This window comes from Bactrocera oleae, chromosome 2, assembly GCF_042242935.1.
Source record: "Bactrocera oleae isolate idBacOlea1 chromosome 2, idBacOlea1, whole genome shotgun sequence".
Taxonomy (NCBI): Eukaryota; Metazoa; Arthropoda; class Insecta; order Diptera; family Tephritidae; genus Bactrocera; species Bactrocera oleae.
The window spans coordinates 77,962,894-77,986,510 of NC_091536.1; the positions used below are offsets into that span (position 1 = coordinate 77,962,894).

Sequence of the window (23,617 nt, forward strand, 5' to 3'; positions counted from 1 at the left end):
TGTACTCAGCTATGCATGTGTGTGTTTTTCACTTTCTCGCTACAGTTATGAAAGTTTATAAATTTCAACAATAACATAAAGCCTTAATAGCTGGCTCCACAACTAAAATATTTTATTTTTTTTTAACATTTTAAATTGTGAAATTATTAATAAAAAATCGCTTAATATATTGTATTTCTATTGTTATTATTGGTGTTATTTTAAACTTTACTTTGCATAAAAAGCGGCAACAGTGAGCTAAATGGGTTGCCTGCTGCTTTATGTCATTTCGCTGATTTTCCATTTACGCCAAAAAATTGCAATATTTGCCATTCGAAATTAAAAGTCAACATTTTTAAAAGCTTTGTGCGGCACACATGTTGAGCGAATGGTAACTACATATGTCTGTATGTGTAAAATGTATGTTAATATTTTATTTCATATTTTCCATTTTCCTTTCAATTTTTTTATTTTCGCACACAACTTCCTCCCTTTATACAAGTGTAATCAGTACAATACAATGTTTTATTGGCGAAAATATTCATAGTAGCTGCACTGCCATTAATATTACCACAACCATTACATTGCGTAACGGTGTTTACATATAAGGAGTTAATCTACATGTTCTCCGGCTTTCTGTTTTCCACCCAAACGGATAGTCAAATTATTATTTTTCTTTTTCTCTTGCTTATGGGTATGAATCAATAGTTATTGCTCGGTTTCCAAATTCCCGGTTTGTCAATTTTTTTCTTTACTTAATTTATATGTATTTTTATGTAATTTTAGTCCGTGTAACTGTGCCTTATCTACAAGGCGAGTGAGCTACATTTTTCAAATTATTAATATATCGGTTGTGGTTATGTAGACCCGTCTGTCGTGGAAACGGATCATAACATTTGATATTAAGCGGAGTAAGTCGACTAAGAGATGACGTTTTTAAAAATTTTTGTTTTGTAAACTAGAAAAGTATTAAAAATTTCTTTCCCTGTCGAGTCTGCAAATTTTTTGGATCCCACACATGACTGGGAACGTTGTGCAAAAGACGGTGGGTCCTATCAGATCTCGTTAAATAATGGTTCTAGGTAATGCTGCAATTTGCAAGACACAATCAGAGAGGGCTTTATGTTATAATAGTACCGTTAGTAGTAGGATAAAGAACTTATTAACAGCAGTGGAGTTAATTAGTGCGGATGCAATGAGATAAAGACTATAGCTATGGTTTTTCTTCTGGTTTAGCAATTAAAGTTGGAAGGCAGTACTCAATTCCGAACTTGTTTGGCAGAAAGTTAATCCCAGAAACTGCTTTGTGGTATCGTTCCGCTAGAATTACATCACATATTGTATAGAGCGTGTTGCGTGAAGTACGAGAGCACATGATCAAGGTTAGAGCAAATCAAGAGACGGTGAATGTCTTCTGGTGCAGGAAGTAAGGACAATTGATATCAAAGACAACGTGAAGTTTTTGATATCCTGGGGTTATAACTAACATTGTATAGGTCTCATGTCGCACCCGTATTAATATGTGATATCTTAAAGTAACTTGGATATACATATGTAGCAGTTCCTGTGGCTTTCGACGGTAAGCTTTTTTGAAATTATTATGAAAATTTTCCCGTTTATGATAGTATATAGCAGATAAGTTGACGACATAAAATAGTTCATGAAAAAAAAACCGTGACTGAACATTTCTTGCAAATGAACTCAGGGTTTCCAGCATTGCAAGTATTCAAAGCTGTATCAGCACCAAAAATAACGGTCAATCAATCAAGATTGCTTAGGCTGTTTGAGAGTCAATTCCACTAGAAAGAATAATGTTGATAGAGATAATATAATTTAAAGTTTCTATCTAGTAGTTCTACAGCGGACGTGTTTTTATTCGGTAACAATTTTTCTTGCTTAGATGTGTAGAGTTCAAAATATTCGGTGTGCTTGGACTTCATATGAAATCATTTCCTATTTCAATTTAAATTCTCATGGAAGGTCATGTTTCGGAAAAGTCTTAAAATATGTTTTTGGAAATGGATGATCAATATTTATAGGTAAAAACATGGAACACTTTTGTTATATTAGATAAAATACGAAGACATTTTCTTTATGCTAATTTAGTAGCTTGTTGACATGAATAATATTATTTATATTTCAGGAAGTATTCTGCTTATCTTGTTTTATAATTTTTTATATATAGTAAATAACCAAAATGTCCAGGAACTATTTAATTGGTAAATATTATTATAACGCGAAAATTCTCTATCCCCGCTAAGCATTCGATTCAGCGTCGGTTGTGCCCTGACTTTCCGCTGCTGGCGCGTCCGGCTTGGGCTCCTCAGTCGAACCGAATACACAACACGGACACTTCTTCTTCAGCACCAAACGATACTTGGGGTGACTGTAATTAAATTAAGTAATTAAATTGTTATTAACCATTATCATTGGCGCATTACTGCCATGCATATGCAGCGCATATTTAACGATTCACCTGATAGCGTACACAATCGGATTAAAAGCCGCGCTGATCTTGGCGAATGTGCCACCCCAGATAGTATTTAACGGCGTCAAAATTTCCACTTCGAAGAGTCCGCAATAGCAAATTATTAAATAAGGTGTCCATCCCATAAACCACAAGGAGATTGTGGTCAATGCCACCTTGGCCAATTTCGCCTCGGCACTCTTCTCACAATCCTCAGAGGAGCGCAACGACTTGACGTTCATCTTTTTAGCCTGGTCGCGCATTGCCTTCTCATGCGCGGCCACAGCCTCAATAATAAACCAGTAGGAAAAACAAATAAGACAAAGCGGTGTAAAGTAGACGAGCAGTGAGTAGGTGAGCAGGTAGGAGCGTGCATTCCAATCGTGCGTCATATAATCGATGGAACAAGCGGTTAAATTACCTTCGGGCACATATCTGTTCGCATAAAAGCGAACGAGAAATGAGAAATTTAATTAACAGTTATTAATTTACGTACAACACCAACATATTAACGCACCTGCTCCAGCCCATTAACGGTGCCATGGTCCAAAATGTTGCAAACAACCAAATGGCAATGATTTTCTTCTGTGCCAATTTAATCGTCATTGGTCGCCCTGAAACGCCCTTCACAATAACATTATAGCGATCCAGTGCAATCATGCACATTGACCAAATGGACACACAGCCGAACATCGAGCCACAGATGGAATAAATGTCGCACCATAGCGGTCCCAGTATCCAGGTCTCGTAATAGAAATTGATGATCATGACCGGCGCTTGCGAGATCATCATGCAAAAGTCGGAAAATGCCAAGTTCAGCACGAGCAGATTAGCGGGTGTGCGCAGCGATTTGGTGCCACCAAATATATAGACTACAACGCCATTGCCACACGTGGAGAGGAGTAGTAGGGCCAATGTGAAAATACCCAAAAATTGACTCATTGTCGAATCCATTGGTGGGAATTTACTCCAGTAGGGGTTGACGAGGTGTGCCATATCGGGGGTAATCTGATAATAGAAGCATGTTTTACAATAGTTATCGGATATAATATATAAATAAATTAATAATATTTTTATAATAACATGGGGACATACATATTTGTAAAGAAAGTAAATTATCTTGGGACGTCTGCTAAACAATTGTGACGCAGAAATCAATCGCCATTTGGTGAAGTTAGAAAACCATGTGACCTATTTTTGTAACCAAACTTCTTAATATTATGGATGAATGAGAAAAATATGAACGGGATTACGGAAGCCACTATTAGTTATAAGGAGCCTCCTGGAAGCTATAAGTCGATTTCAATCACTTTCGATATATATATATTTACCAGCTCGTAAAGATCTATAGATTTTAGCGAAATACTTATATCCTTATGTCTTTACTCATGAGTTATATATTTTGTCGAAGAGGACTTCAGTTCATAGGCCGAAGTAAGTCTTGATTGATTTGATTTGTTGCTTTTAGGATTTATAAAATTATCTAAAATTGAAACTGTAACCAGGCATCACTAACTTCAGCTGCACCGAAGCTGTAATACCCTTCACAAATACAAAAAATTCCTACAAGAACTGGATATAGGTCAGTTTATATGGCAGCTACTATGGCTCCGACAAGTGAAAGCTTCTTGGAGAGTAAAGGACGTGTGCAACATTTCAGAGCGGTATCTCAAAAACTGAGGAACTAGTTTTCGTAGATTTAGACAGACTTGGTAAATCGACACAGCTCGTCACATTGATCATTTGTATATACATATATTTGATAGGGTTTCCGACGACTCCTTCTAGGTGTTACAACCTTTGTGGCGACCCTGTTAAGGGTTTAAAAATTACACAGTTTCTATAAGAATTTTAAGGGTATTAAGTCACTACTTCACTGCTGATAAAAACCGGTTTTACGCCTTTAACTAAACAGAAGCGGGTAGTGAGCTTCGTTTAGGTTATGCCGTTTCGTCGCCGTTTTTGATTTTGAAACCGAATTTTATCGTCGTACCTACTTTGTTAGTTTGAGAATATAAAACGGGTGCCGATCCCAGATCTCCTTATTCTTTCCTACAGTAATCCGACACGGCTTTAAAACATTCTGAGAGCTCGGGTATTTTGAATTCTATTTTTTCGGTAGACCTTGCTTTACTTCCAGACTTTCTAGAATAAAGCTATGTTTTCATAGTTTTTCTGTCAACGTGAAGTCAGTTTTGGTTTCAATATTAATTAAAAGTTTTATATTGTTGAAAATCTTATCGAAAAGAAAAAACGTTTTATTATTTCCAGTTCTAGTACAATAATCTTGTTGATGTGTTCAACTATTTGTCTGACAAGCCGGGTATTATTTTCTTGCTTGTCTTCCATTGTCAAAGTTTTTTTTACACAAAGTTGTTTCCTTTCAAATCCAAAGCCTAATCCGACAGCTGAGCTTTTTGTGATTTAAGGGATTAATTTTGGCATACCTTTGATGGCAAACAAACTGCTACAAAATCAATATGGAAACGCCAGCTAATGAAATCACGTATTCATTGAAGAACGCATGGGGGTACGTTTGTACAATTAATTGTGATTTTAAGCTATTAAATATCTGAATGTTTCCTCAAATAATATTCACACCTGTTCAAACACCAAATATTATTTCGTTTTGAAACATTTGAATGAATCGCTTGTCCTCATAATCTCGTCAACAATTAATTGCTTTCAAGCTCACACAATTAAACATTCGATACAATTTACACTTACACAATCCATGATCGAACCATTGGCCGCATACAATGTACACCCTTTGCCGAATTCACTCCAAATTTCATCGAGACTGTGTGGGATTTATTTAAATTTTCGATTATTAACAATAATTGCAATTTATTTAATAATTTCTCACTAACCGCTGCCAGTTGATGGCATTATATAGTTCAGAAAAGTTGAATGCTGTTAAATTTTCCAACATTTCATTTATAAAATGCGCGAACGCTCGTACCGTTTAAATCACTATTCGGATTTTTTGCACTGGAACCTTCCGTTCACTATTGTTGCCTACTTGTAAGCGCCACGCGTGAATAAAATGCAATCACAGTATGCGCAATCACACAATAATTCGAATGTGTTTGATAAATGCGCTGACTAAAGCAAATACGTACAGAGGCATTTAACACAGGTGTGGAATTATAATGAACTGGGTAAATTACACGGGAAATATTTGTTGGTTAAATGTCGGTGGATAGAATAATTATTTGGAGGTTTTTGCTATTTGCAAAAATGTCGGCGGGGAATATTATTTGTGCTACGTTATGCTAATTTATTTGATTTTATATTATTGGCCCTAATTTCTTATAGGTGAATAACATGTAAAGTTATAGAATATTAATTATATAATGTTTTTCGTAATGGCAATTGTTAATACTTCAAATAATATTTTTCTAGATTTTTATGAAGAAAAGAGGATATCTAGAAAATGTATATATTTAAACTAAAATTAAATTTATTAAAGTATATTTGAAATTAGTTTTCGATAATTATTGCCAATTAATTATTACATTTTATCGATAACTTAAGTTTAAATTTATTGAGCAATATTTAGTTTTTTGTTATATTGAGGGTTGAACAAGTAAAACAAATAAATTATAATTACTATCGACAATTCAATACTAAAAATTATCGAAATATGTTTACCTTAGCTTGCCGTTGAATGACAATTTAATTATATCCTTGGTCAATAATATATAATTGGAAGTTATCGATTAACCGATAATACATAGAACTTACTAAGCTTACCTGCTTGTATTCTATAGAAGAACTTTTCAGCGATAAATGAGATATAATTTTTCGAACAAAATTTTTTTTTGCTAAATGTGGTACTATCGATAATTAAATTTAAGAAAAATATGTTTTTGTGTAACATGGCTTTATTTTAATATGTGTTAAATGTATTTTAATGGTAATTGAAGACTATTTTGACTGTATTTTTATCCATAAAATTAAATTGATTGTTATCGATTAATCGATATTACACGAAATTTAGGTGTTTAACATTTCAGCGATAAACAAATATAAAAAATATATTGTAAATCAAAATTACTAATTAAAACATATTTATTTGAAGGCTTTTATATTATATATATGTATATATACCTGCTTTCAAATGGTTTCAGATATTTTAAAACAAAAATATTTATATAAATTTTCATTATAAAATATTATAATTAGCTTAAGAAAAAAATTTCCAAAATCGCCTTCATTTTCTCTATGTGTTCATTAACGCCTTGGCCTTAACCTTGATTAAAGTCGGTAAAAAGTAGACATGAGTATTATCGGATTATCACCTGTTGGCTGAGGTTTCATGATTGCGGTGTCAGAATAGCGGTTTGAATAGATTGCATGCTATATAGATATATAGATATATGAGTATGGTTCCACTATTTATACAAAATTTCAAGATTTTGCAAGTTCAAGAGAAGTGAGTCCAGTGTTAACCCGTTTGCTACCCTTACTTTTTCTCAAGATATCTTCACAAACATAGTTTCAAACATATTAATTTGATACAGATAGGTACATTGGTATGGTCATAATTATACGAACCGGGTACTGTGCTACTCTTGAAAACTTTTCTACCTACAATCTCCAAAATAAAAATCCACTGCGGATAATTTTACTATACACTCTACACTAAATTTCCGGTCTATTTAGTTTGACACTCAGTTTGTAACAGCCTGAAGTAAAAGTCGGAAACCTTTATAAAGTGTAGTATACACATATATAAATGGTCAGCGTGATGAGCTAAGTGGATTAATCCATGTTCGTCCAGTTCTTGAGATATCGACATATGTATATTTAAAAGAGAGGTTTTTGCTATTGACAGACAACTTCAGAGTCAACATCTACGTGGACAGCCAAGCAGCCATCAAGGCTTTAACCTCGTTTCGCATATCGGGCAGAAGTGTTCAGGAAAGCAGGACAGCGTGGAGAGTGTCTTCAGTACCAAGCGACTTCACTTCTACTGGGTGTCAGGTCACAAAGGCATCGAGCGCAATGATATAGAGGACGAGATTACTAAGATTGGTGTACGGCAACAAAATCAGAAAATATCGAGAGCAAGGCACCAGAGAAACAATGAAGCATCTCTTGTGCACTGGAAGAGGTATCGTTAGTGAGGCCACACACTCTGTTGAAATTCGCGTCAATCGCGTACATCCTAAAGAATGACTACTCTTTATGGATTTCATAACGCAGCTCCGTCTGGTATCGCAAAGGACCAAAACTGGCGAATGTGTGACTTGTAAGCCTACCAGACTAACTAAACCTAGCTTTAAATGTACTGCAAGATTGCTTATTTCAAACAACTTGACTAGAAAATCTAGCAGAATATTTTCAGATTTAGTTATACATATAGTTGCTTTAAGAAATACACATTTGAAAGCTATTATAGCTTCGGCTCAACCGAAGTTAACGTTTTTTTGTTTTTTATACCTAGTCTGTAACAAGGTTGATAGCAACAATTTTTTAATGCTAACTAATGATAACGGTCCTTTATGAAGGAAGTAAAATGATATATAATAAAAAATCTAAATAAATATAATGAAGTGAGTTTTGACTGGTTATTTCGCCCAAAAAATGTTTGCAATTTGACCTTATTTTGAATAATTCATAAATTTCAGATATGTATGTACACTCACCCTATTTAAAACACTGCCATTGCTGAGCTACGCCTTGAATTTCGGGAATTGCAGAGAAGGTGAACGGTAAAACAGCATACTTGTATACGAAAATCAGCCACACATGTTACCACAATTTGATTAGTGTTTTCATTGGCAAAACTATTCAACCCCTAGTAATACAGCGGAATTCCACCACTTGTCTGCTTATTTGCGCGCATGTACCTGTCCATTGTCATTTCCATTAGCCTCACAAAATTGCTGCAGCTTCACATGAGTTGAATTTCACATTAATTTTTAACTTTTCAGTGGATTACATTAGAGCACGCTGCCATTAGTTATGAACTTTTGCCAGTGGTGGAGGTTGATGGACACGCCATTCACACACACATTCGCGAAAAATTACATAAAAAATTTCTATTAAATTAACAGTTGAAATTTCCAAACACCGTTAACTTTGCACTTTTACTCGATGGCGCCGGTCAACCGGAACCGCGTTCCAGTGCTGCCACGAGTAGCCACGTACAGAGGTTGCCACGCTTTTTATTAGCGAATTGCATTTTCATCACTAATTGGATTAGCGTTGTGTAGTACAAAGCGCAAAACGCTTATAAATTTATATAAAAAATAAAATTAAATTAGGAAATTTGCATTTGAAACTGATACCACATTTATTAAAGTGCACTTTTGCAGGTGTCAGGGGTGAAATTGACATGCATATAGACAGTTAAATGATATACAGTTAGTTATTGTAACTGTTTGTATAGAACAAACGCGTTTACAATGTCAATAAGTGACAGCAACATTGTTGGTACATTTATTTTGTATTCTCTGTTTGACAAGGTAGACAACCGACAAAAATGCTGAAAATAACAAAAAGCAACCAAAAAAAACGTTAACTTCGGTCGCACCGAACTTAAATTACCCTTCCCAGATACAAAAGCTGCTTACAATAGCTTGATTGAAGATAAGCTTGAGCGTGGAGATATCTCGTCAATTAAGAAAGTTTTCTATACAAGCACTTTACTCCGCTCGTTCAGTTAATATGGCAGCTATATGCTATAGTGATCCGATCTATACAATATCTTCGAATATTGTATTATGGTTTTAAAGAATAATCCATGGCAAATTTAGTTAAGATACCTCGACAAATGAGAGAGTTTTCCATACAAGCACTTTACTCTGATCGTTCGGTTTGTATGGCTATAAGCTATAGTAGTTCGATCTGAACCATTTCTTTGGAGATTGTACCGTTGCTTTGGGCAATTATTCATGCCAAATTTTGTGAAGGTGTGTGGCAGCTATATGCAATAGTTGTCTGATATCGACGGTTAAGCCAAATAAACAGCTTCTTGGTGTGAAAAACACGTGTGTAAAATTTCTGGTCGATATCTCAAAAATTGAGGGACTAATTCGTGTATATACTTGTACAAACGGACAGACATATGATTAAATCGACTCAGCATGTCACGCTGATAATTTATAACTTTTTGGTTGTCACACATATCGTGACAAACTTGTTCAGTGTACAAAGAGAAATATGTATATTAACTTATAACAATATTTGGTTTAATGATCAATGTCAATTGATTGACAGGTGAATTGAAATATTATTTAACCTATAATTGTCCGCTATGTGGTTCTGTTTTGTTGTTTAACTGTAAATTAATACTTTAATGCAATGCAATTGAGTTCTGTGACTTCTCTATTCGTTTTAATTGGCCATTTGAGGATTTATATCTGTTTGTTAATTTTAAAAATCGATTTTATACTTTAATATCCAATGTGTGTACTTATGTATGTATATTTGGGAATATTTGTAAGAATTTTTTTAACTTACTTACTAAGTAATCGGCTCCAAAAACTGTATACGCTGTTTTCAGAGTCGATGAGGAAATTTCCTATGAAACGATTCGACCGATGAACTTTCTGAACTAAATTTTTTCACGTCTTTTTTGGATATATTTGTCAGGCAATTTTTGTATTAATAATATTTTTGATAATAATTTCTTATAACAATTTTTTAAGCCGCTCGGAAGTGTATTTTTTTTTACAAAACGACTTTCTTTTTTGAGAAGCATTCACTGAAGGGTATAAATGGTTACATAGAAAGTAAGAAAATAAGAAAGTATTTTTTACCATATACTCTGTTGTATCTCGCTGCTTCCTATGTAACCGTATAAAACATTTGAGAATATCTTTACTTTGTTGCTACCCTGTAATAACATAAATAAAAGCAATAAGGAGAAGATAGGTAAGTTAAATGTTGGACAGGAAATAGTTCGACAACTTCTTATGAACTTAGTTGCAATCCAAAAAGATGGTCGGATATTTTCGTATGTCGGTTTCCATTCACGTATATCGGACAAGAAAGTGGTTTGCTAAATCCATAAATGAACGCCGAGGACTGTTAGGCCAGTAAACGGCCTAGCGATGCAGAAAACATCCAATCGGTAAAACTAGGTTAATCGAGATAACGGACTCCCTAAAGATATTAGAGGCACTTGCTAAACATATCGTTCAAGAAAATTTGAGTATGTGAAAACTCAGTGTAAAATGGGTGCCGCAAGCTCATAATCGGTAAAAAAAATTTGACTTCGAATTGCTTACATGTCCACTGTGTGCTGGTTTCTAGTGTAATTTTCCGGAAAATCATACTACCAAAGAGCCATCGAAAATTTAAAAGACCCCTATAATACGAGCGTTACCTGACGTTTGAATCAATCGTTGAAACACTTTTGATGTGTCTCCTATCTGATTAAGGTATCTCCAAAAGATACGTTCAGAACGCATCAATCGCTTGTTCAGGTGTCAATAACCGTTGTTAAAGTTATTCGGTGCCAAGTCAGGACTAAACGGATACTTACTCATCAAATCGAAGTTTTGAGTGCTCAAAAATGCAGTTGTTTCAGTCCATGTGTGAGAGCTTGTATTGTCGTGGTCACGAGTTATCCATATTCCGCGGTTGGTTTTCCTAATTTCTTAGAAGACAACAGGCACAAAAAAATAGTTGAGTATCACTGAAAATTTACGCTTTTGTTTTAGTGGTATGGTTGCGATATGTCCAGTTTTTTCAAAAGAACATGCAACCATTTGCTTTTGTTGGATTCGGCTCTTCTTGAAATACCCATACAGTCGACTGCTGTTTACTTTTCTTGTACGCGTAAATCAACGATTTATCATCTGTCACGATTTCGTAGACGTCTTTCAAAGCATCGTTATCGTATTTTTTTAACATTTGTCAATGTGAACAAATTTTTTACCTTCAAATATTCATGCAATATTGAATGTATGCTGGTCCCACTAATGCATACAAGTATAGTTGTGGCAATCTCACGATTGGTCACATGACAATCTTGCAATATCAATTTGCATCACATCATCCAATTATTCACATCGAAAGTTGTGAAAAAATAATCGCGCGAAAATGTTCACTATTTAACTCCAGTTTGTGGTCGAGATGAATATTTTAAGTTACTGTAAACAACACAAATAGCGCTCGTATGTCAATATGATCTGAATATGTGTAACATAAAAAATTTTAAACTTTACGATAAAGTTGTGAGTTGCCAGATTTCAACACTAGAGTTGTCGAATCTCGAAATATAAAAAGCAAACCCTCGTTGGTAAGAATGCTGAACTTTTCAGCCATAAAAAACTAACAATTGATGCTTTCAGTGTAGCTCGAGCTCTACTTAAAATTATTTATTCCTTATTTAATTTCTTCTATTTAGATCGAAATGGAACCCGTCGAAAATGCGAGTTTCAAATCCATTACCATGACAGTGGGGTCTACTCAACTTGTATTTGGCCAAGAAGTGTAAAATTGACGGTATTCCTCAATACGGATTATGCATGTATACGACAGCAAAAATAATGCTTTTAATAGTTTACATTGTCTTATATTTTGATCGGCCAGAACCTTGTATGGAAAGCTTTTTTATTTGGCAAGATATCTTCAAAAAATTTAACATAGATTATTTTCCAAGCTAACACTATAATATTCGAATATATTGTTCAGATCGGACCAACAAAGCATGTAGCTGTGAGAGAAACTGACCGATTAATATCCTCGTATGAAAAATTAAGTTAACGTTTTTTCTTGTTTTACCACTTATTCATTTATCGATGAATACAGAATACATTTTGCCAAATAGTATCAAGGTCATCAATTGAATTCTGAAAAATTCAAGAAGTTAAGCAGACAAATTGCATATATTTGCAACAATTTGTCTCATCATATCTGCATACTTTTGCCACTAACTGTCAGGAAATTACGAAATATAAAGAGAGTGTGCTACGTTAAATATCTTGAATATTAATTTATATTTTTCTCTTCTATTTCCCTCTTGCCATTTTAATATTCCGCATAGCGAAATGCTAAAGATATTAAAAAAATATTTCCACTACGAGTCAATTCCGTTGGCATAAATTGCAAGCCACAGATTTTCCAATCAACTCGTAAAAATATTTGCATATGGATATTTTCAAAGATTTTCGGAGAAGGGAAATAAAAGTAAACGGAATATTTATATGCAACATGTGTGCTGGTGTGCTCAATGCCAAGCACGCACTATTAGGTACATATATACATGTACATATGTACAATATATGTATATAGATACATGCGTGTATGTATATATGTATGGGTGCGTGAGTTTAGCATAAAGGTCATAATGCGCTGAACGTCACCACGAAAATATTTGATATAAAGTTGCAAGGATTAAATATCTACTTGCAACATGCAACACATTCACAAACGGGTGCACATATGTGAGCATTATTATTTATACTATACCAAACATATATCTATATACTCGCGGTGCTACTGTTATATACATTGTAACTGTATCGGAAGTGACTGCTACAAAAGAATGCTTAACGAGCGGCAGCCGCCGGGGCCACTTGAGTGGCCAAAGCAGGGAAGGAATTTCACGTTATTTATGTTATTCCTGCATGTGTGCCAGAAAGCTATGCAACAGGAATCTTCAAATTACTTGAAGAGTGAGCGCACATGCTCTCTTCGGGCAAGCGGGCGGATCGAAAAGGTTGCTGGCTGCTGCCAGTACAGCTCATAAGCTGCAAGGACATTAACTAAATGCGTTAAAAGCGTAAAATAATTTCAAGTATCTTTGCTTTGTTGCTGCTGTTGTTGTTGTTAAGAGCTTGTAGGGGTGACAAAAACACTGTATAGACCGATGCTTGAACGCCTTCGCCTCAGACAGCTTAGACAGGTAGGGCTTTGCTATTTAAAGCAGTGTTGTTGTTACTGTTGCATGCATGTGGCATATAAGTATGTGAGAATTCCCGTGCAAACCTTTTAATCGAAGGCATGCAATGATGAGGAGGTTGAGTTGCACTGAGTGCTGAGAGTCAAATGTTAAGTTGCACCAAGGATTTTTAAAGAATATCTACGCATGTGTTTGTATGTATGTGTATAAGGTCAGAGAGCAAAATTTGGCTTTGAAAAATACACACGTGTACAAATGATGCACAAGCTGCACGCCAAACGTGTGTAGGTATTACTACCATCTATTTACATATTCGGCACTTTTGGTTACAACGCTGTAGGAAAATTCGTGGAAACCCAAATAATTTTCAGTTTGTCGCTGTTGCAATACGAGCCGTACAAGAGATAATGGTGGTGTTTTATCGGTGAGCTTTAAATGCTTTGTTTCACTAACAACCTTTGCTCTGTTCTTCCATCCTCTGTTGAAGAACTTCCCTCTACTGGACGTGAGCTGTTAAAGCTGTCTAGTAGAAGTGGAATCCGCCGGGCATCATCACAGCTGACTACTTTTTTCAAAACTAAGTTTAAAACTCTGTGGATCTTTTACCAGTACTTCAAACGAATTAGCTGGAATCAAAACCAGGAATCAATTTAATAAATTTCCGAGAGACCTGCCACAGATTTCATGTGCCTCTCTTCACAATAAAACCTATATATTCAATTCCTTGAAAAAATATATATGTTAAATCACGACATCCGAAGTTAAGTAGAGTCTACATAATCCAAAAACAAACCCGGATTTTGTCTAACCAAATATTGAACATTCTCACAAAATACTTTTGGGGATTAATTTTCTATTGTGGTAATGAAAATAATAACTAGGAGAGGCTAAAATTGTTGTGTTTCGAAGTAACAATGATTTTTTACCTGAATCTGCATATTTTGGTTGACTGATTTAGATAATTGACTTCTAACAGAGCATTCGTGTGCTTAACTTTATTGAACCTTGTTCCCTCGATTTTAGTGAAATTTCCCTCTCTAACGGGATTAGGACAAACCGGTTTTAGGTTAGGAACTTCTTCAGTAAAATATTCATTGTTGTAACTATAAAATCGGCATAAGCAATCGACGGATCTATTTTTGCTAGACTTTGATACCATTTCAAATGCTCGCGATTTGATGAAGCATGGCAACAAAATCGGATGCTTTTAAAACTAAAACAAAATACAATTACCGATGGCTTTTTTCAATTTTTCTGGAAAACTTTATTGACTGAAATTCGATTCTGTAATATGAAAAAGTTTAAAAGTGAATATCCATCTTAAGCGTACTAGTTCTTTTTTATCCTTAACTGCTAAAAAAACCTAAATTTTTTTCAATATATCTTTCTTATCACTTCATAATTATAGCGCAAATAATTTGTAAAAACATTATGAGCATTTTTATATAGAATAAATACTTTATTTAGAATACTTATGAGAACAAAATATTTTTTATTTTATTATATTATTTTATTTTTGTTTTACTAACTGTATCCTGCGCGCTTTACTTCTCCACCAACTAAAGTAAATTTGCAAGGAAGACATTACACAAATATTCAATACATTTTGAGTCATTACATTGGGTTTGTTCATTTCGGAATACAAAATTACACTGGAGAAGTACTAGTGTAAGTTGAGTAAATAAATTTTTTAATATTTCCACATCTGCAAAAAAACACTAACAGTAATAGAATAATTTCATAGCAACAATTTTTCGCTCGTGGCAATCTGTACAACTTCATTTGTTTTTCTATATATATTTGTGGATTAAGTCAGCTGATATTCTTGTAGACTCAATTTACACTCGAGACAGTACTTGTCTATTGGACATGGATTTCATAATTTACATTGGTATGACAGCGGCGCCATCTGTTGAAAATTAGTCAAACAAACTCAGAAACTTTCGTTTGGCTCATACGCAAAAACTTTGCTGAAGATCTAATGCTTAGTTTACGATTCTATAAAGGACATTTAGACAAACATTCATCAATACATATAAATTATTTTACGTACCAAATAACTATAGTTTTCAACACGAGTTAAATATTTCCTAGTGGGCATTCACATACAGGTGTATTTACTTGCATACATGAACTTTGACTTTAAGTTGAAAGTCACTTTTGCCTCAACCGTTACATGCATTGAATGTTTGCTTTGATTTTCAGTTTCAACTTTACAAAGTTGCAATATTTGTGTAGCCGCTCACTTGTGGGCGATATGTGTGTGTTTGTGTATATGTAAATATTGTAGTTTAGAATTTTTGGAAACAATTTTCACATATTCACATATGTAAATAACATCGAAGTTTCTCCTTTTATTTCTTAGATACTTCCGTAAGATATTGTTTTTAGGGTTTCAAGAAAAGGGCATGAAATCGAAAAGAAATTTGAATTTCAAGATATTCTATCGAAATATTTTCAGTATAAGGTTGCCGTTATTTTTTTGAAGGGCCATCATAATTAGACTCAGCGCGACATCGCTTGCTGATATAAAATCTTGCTCAACTTGCCTTGGAAACTTTTACGACAAAACATCAATGTATGTAAGTAGATGTATTAATGTCCATAGTTAAACTTACTAGTTACACCCAAATAAGCTAATTCGAATCAATTAGTTATAAACCATCAATGGTTTTTGCTTCACTGTTCAGTTTAAATTTTTATGCCTATTACAGATTATATAAATTTTATCTTTCTCGGAATGACGAAACAAGGTTAAGAGTAGTCTCGCTAAAAATGCTTACGGACTATCCACAAGAAAAATATTCCTTCAAAAAGTTCGGGTCAGTCGTCAGCTTGATCTTGTAATCTATCGTATCGGTTATGAGACTTTTATGAGATGATTTTAAGAATGTTAGAAGAGCTTGCTGCTTCTTTGTTTGCAATTTCTAATAAAAATTAAGTCATAATCAATTTGACATCTAATATTTTTATAAAAATTATAATTTAAATTAGTATTATTAGTATTATTAGATTGAGACAGTTTCGCCATGGCAAATTTTTCGTCCTGAAAAGGTTAAAACGCCGTTAGGTGCAGTTTTACTCACAGATTTCATGAAAATAGTTGAAACTTTTTTTAATTGCTGCATTTATCGAGATAAATGTATAAAGTGTAAGTAGTATAGAATCAATACGGGTCTTAGACGCTTAGACCCTAACGAACGCATTGTTTCCAATGAAATCACGGCTACAGAAGCGTGGGAATAGATTGTAGAAGTGTTTTGGATAGTCTACTTTATTATGAACACAAGTATTTGAGTGGCACAATGTGTTTATTAAAGATCATGAAGCCATCGAAAACTTGCCTCATGCGAGTCGTCCATCCACCTCTGTTAATTACGATAACATAGAAAAAGTTAAAGAAACAGTGCTTGAAAGTTGTCCTGTTGCCATTAGAGAGATAGTAGAACACTTCTTATGGATGAACTCAACACATTTTGGTTATTGCTTTGTGTATGAAACTTATCAATGTTAAAATTGTACCAAAAGACCTGAATCTGTTGAAAACACGACGTCGAGTTGTGACGAGATGTTTTTTTATCTAGCGAATGGTGCTGCAAAAATGAGCCGAAACCGAAAAAACCACATCAAAGTCGTTCAAAAATCAAGGTGATGTTCATCGTGCTCTTTCATTACAATGTGGTGCCCCACCATGAATTAATTCAACTGGCTCGAACGGTCAATAAGAAATATTAAATGTTTTGAGGCGTCCACGTAAAGCGTCGTAAACGACCGTCTTTATATGCAGAAAATTCATAGATTTTTTTAACTTCCCGCTAAGAAAATGGAAAATTTTCTAAAAATCGGGAAGATATTGGTTTCACCCCATTTTGCAAAAATCGAGTTCTCAACAGATCTCGACGTTCTGAGGGTTGAGGAAGCTTCCCCGAACATTTCTACGATGATGTCCGTATCTGTATGTATGTGTGTGTGGATGTATGTGACCCTCTTATAACTATTAAACTGCTCAACCGATTTGAATAAACTAAACGGCATTCCAAAGGGTTTCATTGCACTTGAATTTCGTGTAAGTTTGGACCCAATCGGACCAGTAGATTTCGAGAAATCTCAAAAATAAAAATTTTGAAAAATCGTTTTTTTCGAATTTTTTCCAAACGATTGACCGATCGACACCAAAAGCTAATCAGTTCTAAACCTTGAAGAAACACATCGTTTGCCGCAAACCGGGTCGAAATCGGTTGATTTACTTGCTAGATATCGAAAACGAAAAATTTCGAAGAGCTCAAAAGCAGTGAAAAAAGCGAAATTTGAACGTTAGCGTATGAAATTAGAGGGAAGTTGCAGGGATGGCCCTTGAGGCCAACCGTTTTCCACATTTTTTACCAATGTAATGCGCTGTCATATTTTAGTAAGATTGTGACTGACTTTTTGGCTCGAAACGTAACTCATCGCTCAGGCACCAGATTTGTACCCTTGTGACTTTTTTTCTGTAGAAACTAGCATTGAATATTAATGAATTACAAAGATCACACGATTACTAGTGGAGTTACCTAGTCGGAGCTTCATAAATTATTTTTTCTTCCTTTCAAAAGCGCAAACTGAGCTCGCTCTAAGTACAGTTCATTAGCAGATGAAAACATATTTTTGGAGTAGTTAATTATACATTTCAACAATAGAAACCAAAGAATCTTCCGCAATCGACTTGGTATTATCATTTGCGTGAGTCGAGTAAAAAAGCTATACTCTCTAGCGCTGAATCTTAGGTTTATTATTATTTTTTCTCTCTTATCTTTATTTCGCTCTACTTATATATTTTAATTACTATTTCCGTTTTCAGTTATCCATCTGCACTTCCAGCGAAATTAAAGCGATAACAGAGAAAATAATCGAAAAGTGAGTTAAAAACCAACAAGCGGCGGGACAATTTTTAAAGTGAAAAATTTTCAATCATACACACACAAGTGTACACACATGTACAAGCAGAAGCCGAATAAGGAATTAAGCGAGAGAAAATTCCATGAATACGAATGCGTAGAATCGAGTAAAAGAGGAAATTATGATGCAAGTAAAAGGTAAGTCGAAACTATTTGTTTTTCCACTTCCTCTGCTTGTGAATATTTGTATGTGTGTGTGTTTATATTATACATGCAAACAAAATGTTTTATTTTACCTTATGATCACATGTATATGTATTTGTTGCTGTTGTTGTTGTTGTTGCAACACTGCGAATGGCAGTTTTCTGAACTTGTTCCGACTGTGCTGGAGGCTTCATTAAGTGAGAATTACAATTGAATTGCAAATTATTTTCAGCTGCTTTCACTTTGCATAGTTTCTTTTGCGCTTTAATTCTCGTGTTTGCCATGCGCTTTATGTTTTTCATTCATCTATGTATCCGTACGTGCTTGCTACGAGTGTTTTTTTTTACACATTTGCAGGCGAGTGTTGCTCTACATATAGACATACATATGTACAATGTACCCGCTTGCTTTACATGTGTTAATATGTTTTGCATTAAGTTTTGCACTTTCTGTTATCCACTTGCTTGTACATATATATGTATGTGTGTGTACACTTCTTCGTATTTGCAATTTTAATTTCACATTTCACAAATGTGATTGCGCACTTCGTGAAGACTTTTGCATAATTTTTACTTTTAATTTCGTCTCAGTTGCATATGAATGCCTGAATTTCTCTTTAAATATCTAAGTTTTTGGGATATTAATATAATATGGTGTTGAGAGAATTTTAAGTAACTAAAATTTACATGTTATCTTCTGGTTGCTTGTCATACAATATTTCCGAAATAATTTTTAAGTAATTCTACAAATTTTGAATTCTCCAAAGCTCTTTGAGTATTTTGGAAATTATTTTAATGGAAGTTTTTCTTGGTAAAATAAATTTGTGCTTGAATAGCTGTAGTCCGACTTTGACAATTTTTGGTCAACAGGTAGCTCAAGTAGAAAGCAGTATTCGTGCAAAGTTTTCACATTCACTGGTGCTAGATTTGCTTACTGGAAAGTGACAGAATCAAATGGAATTGAAAATCGTACTATATGGAAAGTAGGCGTAGCTTTAGTTCGAATTCACCAGTTTTTGCAATATAATATAAGAATATCAGGGTAATAATTTGGTTGAAATTGGTCGAGCAGTTCCTGAGATATGAGTTATAATTTAAATAAGGGGAGTGATGTGTTATAGGTTTTCAATTCATGTTTTGTGCGTGTGGTCCCATTCCGCCCATCTGCAATGACAAACCTCCTTGTTTCGCCAAGTTTCATCAAAATTTCTCAATTTTTACTCAAGTTATCGCTTGTATGGTCGGTTGGCCAGAAGGACGGACAGACCTGGACCAGACACTGGGATTTCAACTCATTTCGTCATCCTGATCATTTATATATTTGAATATATAACTCCATATCTACTCATATATACCATATCATGAGTTTTAGGTGATACAAACCACCGTTAGGCAAACAAAACTATTAAACTCCGTAGCAACATGTTGCAAGAGCATAAAATAATTCATTCAAAAATTCAAGCAAGAAAATTCCAAAAATTACCGAACATCGGTACAGCAAAGCATTAACGCTTTCAGTTTGCACATCCTTACTGATAACTGTTTAACAAGCTAATAACATTATTTCCTGCAGAAGAAACTAATTTGACGTACCGATGCCAAAGAAAAACTAATTAACTTTAACTCAGCTGTCACGGAAGCGGTTGCTTGCAACATACGATATCTCATTGTGCACATATTAAAGCTGTTGCTAACACACACATGCATGTTTATATTGCACTCATGCACCGTTATATCTTGATCCATTTTTAAGATTTTCTGCGAGTACAAACTTTCAGTGTGTCTTCCGCTCGGTTATGGCTCCACAGCAGCAATACAACCAAAATGCATCTGTGTTGCACGCAATCGTTCAAGTGTTACTAATTCCCCAGCTTCATTTCCATGCGCACGCTCACCTAGTTATATTAGACTATATATGTGACTATGCTCATGTGTGTGTATTTGTATATGTATGGCTTGGCATATTGCGCGGTTAAAGCTTCTTTACTGAAGTTTTTTGTATTGCCCATAAGGGTGCATTTGGCTCCAAAGCATTGTTGCAATACATTTGCATTCCATATATTCTGTTTAAAAAGCGTAACACAATTTTATATATACTGAGTAAAGGGGAGAACATTTTAAACATGTGTACTATATTTAACAGATACAGAAAGGATGCCTAATATATATAATTTTGCCTTTAAACCTTTGCTTGATATTCGACTGAGTTTCAAATACAATTTGCGTACTTATATGATCAATAGAAAGACCCTTAAGTTTTATCAGGTCAGAAATGCTCGTTTCGTCGTTGTCTACCGTTGGTCGTCTTGAATTATTTGCTTTGGGCTTTATATCTATTCCAAAATTTTTCGACTGCCATTTACTTTGGTCGAGAAAAACTTTTCACTTCCATTTGCAGCCTGAAAATTTGTCCCTATTAATTTGTGGACTACAATTGAATGGATAGAGTTATCGGCTCCAAATTTTTGGTAAACGAGCTTATGTAGTCGCCACGGTTTGTTCGTATGCGGAACGAAACTTTTTTTATTTACATAAAGACAGTCAGCAATATTTTGACATCCTGACGTTAATATTAATTTCGAAAATCGCAAGTAAAAGCAATCCATATACCAAGAGGTTAAAAAGTTCGTAACTGCGATGAGGGTCATACACCGGTTACAACATTATTTCAACCTTGCAATACCATTGTTGCAGTCCAATTTGGCTTTTGCTTTATATAGCTAAATTTCTTGCTTACCGTTTTCTTAAAAACAGTCATTCGAGGTTAGATCATGAGGTTTCGTAAGCAATTCGTAGCACAATTCATATAACTTCGCCATAATTTCCATTATGTAGTGCCATGCCTCGTTCTTTTAAAGAAGCAATACGAGTATGTTGTTCCTTTTCTAATGAAGCCCTTGTTTTCATGATTTTGTTCGTTAAAGATAACCAATAAACATCTTTTATAATCGACGTTTGTTTAGTTTTTTCACCAGCTGATATTCGTAGAGTCTTTCCACGTCTTGGTTTCGGTTTATAGCGAGCAGGCAGCTCGGATGACTGTCAATTGTACTTAGTGTGAAATAAAGGAACAAATTGTAGAGTATCAGTTATTTCTATCAGTTTAACTTAGAGGGTTGGTATTGCTAATGCGCGTGATCTGACCACTGAAACGCCCACAAAACGGCATTAAACGAAAACCTACAAAGTGTCATAACTAAGCACTTAATCAATATACATAAATGTAATTTGGTTAAGCTAAACATTTTTAAAAAATGGGCTTGGCCCCGCCCTCTAAATGATTAAATGTACATATCTTCCAAACCACTCAAGCTATTTCAACCAAACTTACTGAAAAGAAGTACACTGTGAAAATGGAGAAACTCGGATAATAACCACGCCCACTCCCCATATAACGGTTATATTGAAAATTATTAAAAGTGCGATAACTCACTGAATATAAGAGCCACAAGCATTAAATTTCACAGCCAGGATGGCAGGGAAGGAATTTGTGAGATTCGGTGTAAAAATTGGACAATGGGCGTGGTGTGTGAGATTATCCTATTATTATTGTTGCCAAAATGGAAAAGGGCGGAATTGGTTGACAACCGCGTCTACTTGCCAAATAACATTTTTTTTTTAATTCCATTTGATTCTTTCACTTTACAGTATACAAATCAAAAATCATGATATTATTAGGGTAAAACAACAACAAATAGTGTTCTCAAGGTATTTAATTTAACGCCCAAATAATGTCTAAATCAGACTATAACTTTTCAAGGACTCAGACACCAAATATGTGGACACCAGTGTATATGTCTGATTTTTTACCGAACATATCGGTCAGTCTATGAGCTTTAGTATTGAAATTCGGGATGAATATTTTTGTGATAACAGCAAATGGGTAAAAATGGGTCAATAATTCTTTTAACCCCTAAATAACTAATATAAATATTTTCGAACTTCCGGTTGACTTTATATCACAGCTATCGTTCAATATGTGTGTAAATTTCACGAAATTTCGAAAGAATTTTTTTCTAATAATAGTTTAAGTACTTGCCTGTGATTCTAAATAATGGATGAATGAATACTTGATACTTTTAATTATAATATAATATATAAGAAAATCACTTATCCTTTTATCTTGCGAGAGTATAAAAAATTCGGTTACACCCGAGCTTAGACTTTACTTACTTCTTTATTTATCTGTTTCAAAATATCTAAACTATCATTCAAAACGATCGAACCAATTGCTGTGAAACATGAACATGTGTATTATGAAAGTTCGGTCTAACTATGAAATATATGGATGAAAATGTGACCATTAAATTGAAATGATATGAACGTTTTAACTTCTAGTTATACTTCTAGGCATCTCCGCTATGTGTTTACAATTATTTTAGTAGATTTTATTCCGAAAATAAAATAAAAAAGTAAGTGTATCTCTTAGGCTTATATAATTTCCTGCCTTACTTTACAACTTTTATGTATGTACGTATGTATGTGAGTAATGCATTTTCATTATCATAATAGATAGTAAGGACATTTAGTAGACAGTCAATTGTCTTTTATCACATTATATGGATATAAGGACAATGTCATTTGATAGACACTTTTAACAGTTAAATAGAAGAAATACGATAATGTAGATTTAAATGAGAGCAAACGTAAGCACACACATAAATACTTTGTATCTACATATGATTATATATAATATGAGTGTATACCTACATGTACATATATGTCGATGTGTATATACCATGTATATATATTAAAGTGTGCGTTATTTCTCAACTTGATTTTTATCTCGCAAACGCCCTCTGAAGTTTCAGTTCTTGCCCTTAAAAAAGATTTTGCATAAAATGTAATGAGCATTAATATGGTACACCATGTCGTATGAGCGACACAAAATGTATAATATACGTATCTAAATGTTCAGGTCATTTGATGTATAACTTTAACTGCGTATAAATTTAAAAGAAAAGTTCTTATGGAATAATTATTGAGACCTTTTTTGCGGAAAATTTTGTATTCAAGTATCCTTTTCCTTAAGTTATAGACTTTCTTGCTTATTGCAAAATATCAAAAAATCACATGTTATATACTTGGGTAAAGTTATATGATTTATGCACGGTTTAAATTAAAGATAAAAAGCTCGTTTACATTGGATCCTTTTAGAAGGCAGAAATTTAAAACTCAACTTTGGAAATAACGGACACCCTACTGTATATACATATCTCTCTTTGCAAGT

The 23,617-nt window shown here is 34.1% G+C and overlaps 1 protein-coding gene across 1 annotated transcript; it reads right to left on the reverse strand.

Moving 5' to 3' along the window:
• Positions 1–2,069: 2,069 nt before the first annotated feature.
• Positions 2,070–5,511, reverse strand: Rh2 (Rhodopsin 2). The gene is made up of 5 exons (XM_014230326.3): positions 5,317–5,511; positions 5,174–5,246; positions 2,964–3,454; positions 2,456–2,881; positions 2,070–2,365 (listed from the first exon to the last, which is right to left on the reverse strand). Exons 1-5 carry the CDS (start codon positions 5,376–5,378, stop codon positions 2,236–2,238), a joined length of 1,182 nt encoding a protein of 393 aa, XP_014085801.1. The 5' UTR covers positions 5,379–5,511; the 3' UTR covers positions 2,070–2,235.
• Between the last annotated feature and the right edge of the window lie 18,106 nt (positions 5,512–23,617).

Coding starts and splice junctions, on each gene's coding strand:
- Rh2 (XM_014230326.3), bottom strand. CDS start 5,378: ATGTTGGAAAATTTAACAGCATTCAACTTTTCTGAACTATATAATGCC. Junction 5,247..5,316: donor AATGCCATCAACTGGCAGCG/GTTAGTGAGAAA, acceptor AATCCCACACAG/TCTCGATGAAATTTGGAGTG. Junction 2,366..2,455: donor CCGATTGTGTACGCTATCAG/GTGAATCGTTAA, acceptor ATTTAATTACAG/TCACCCCAAGTATCGTTTGG.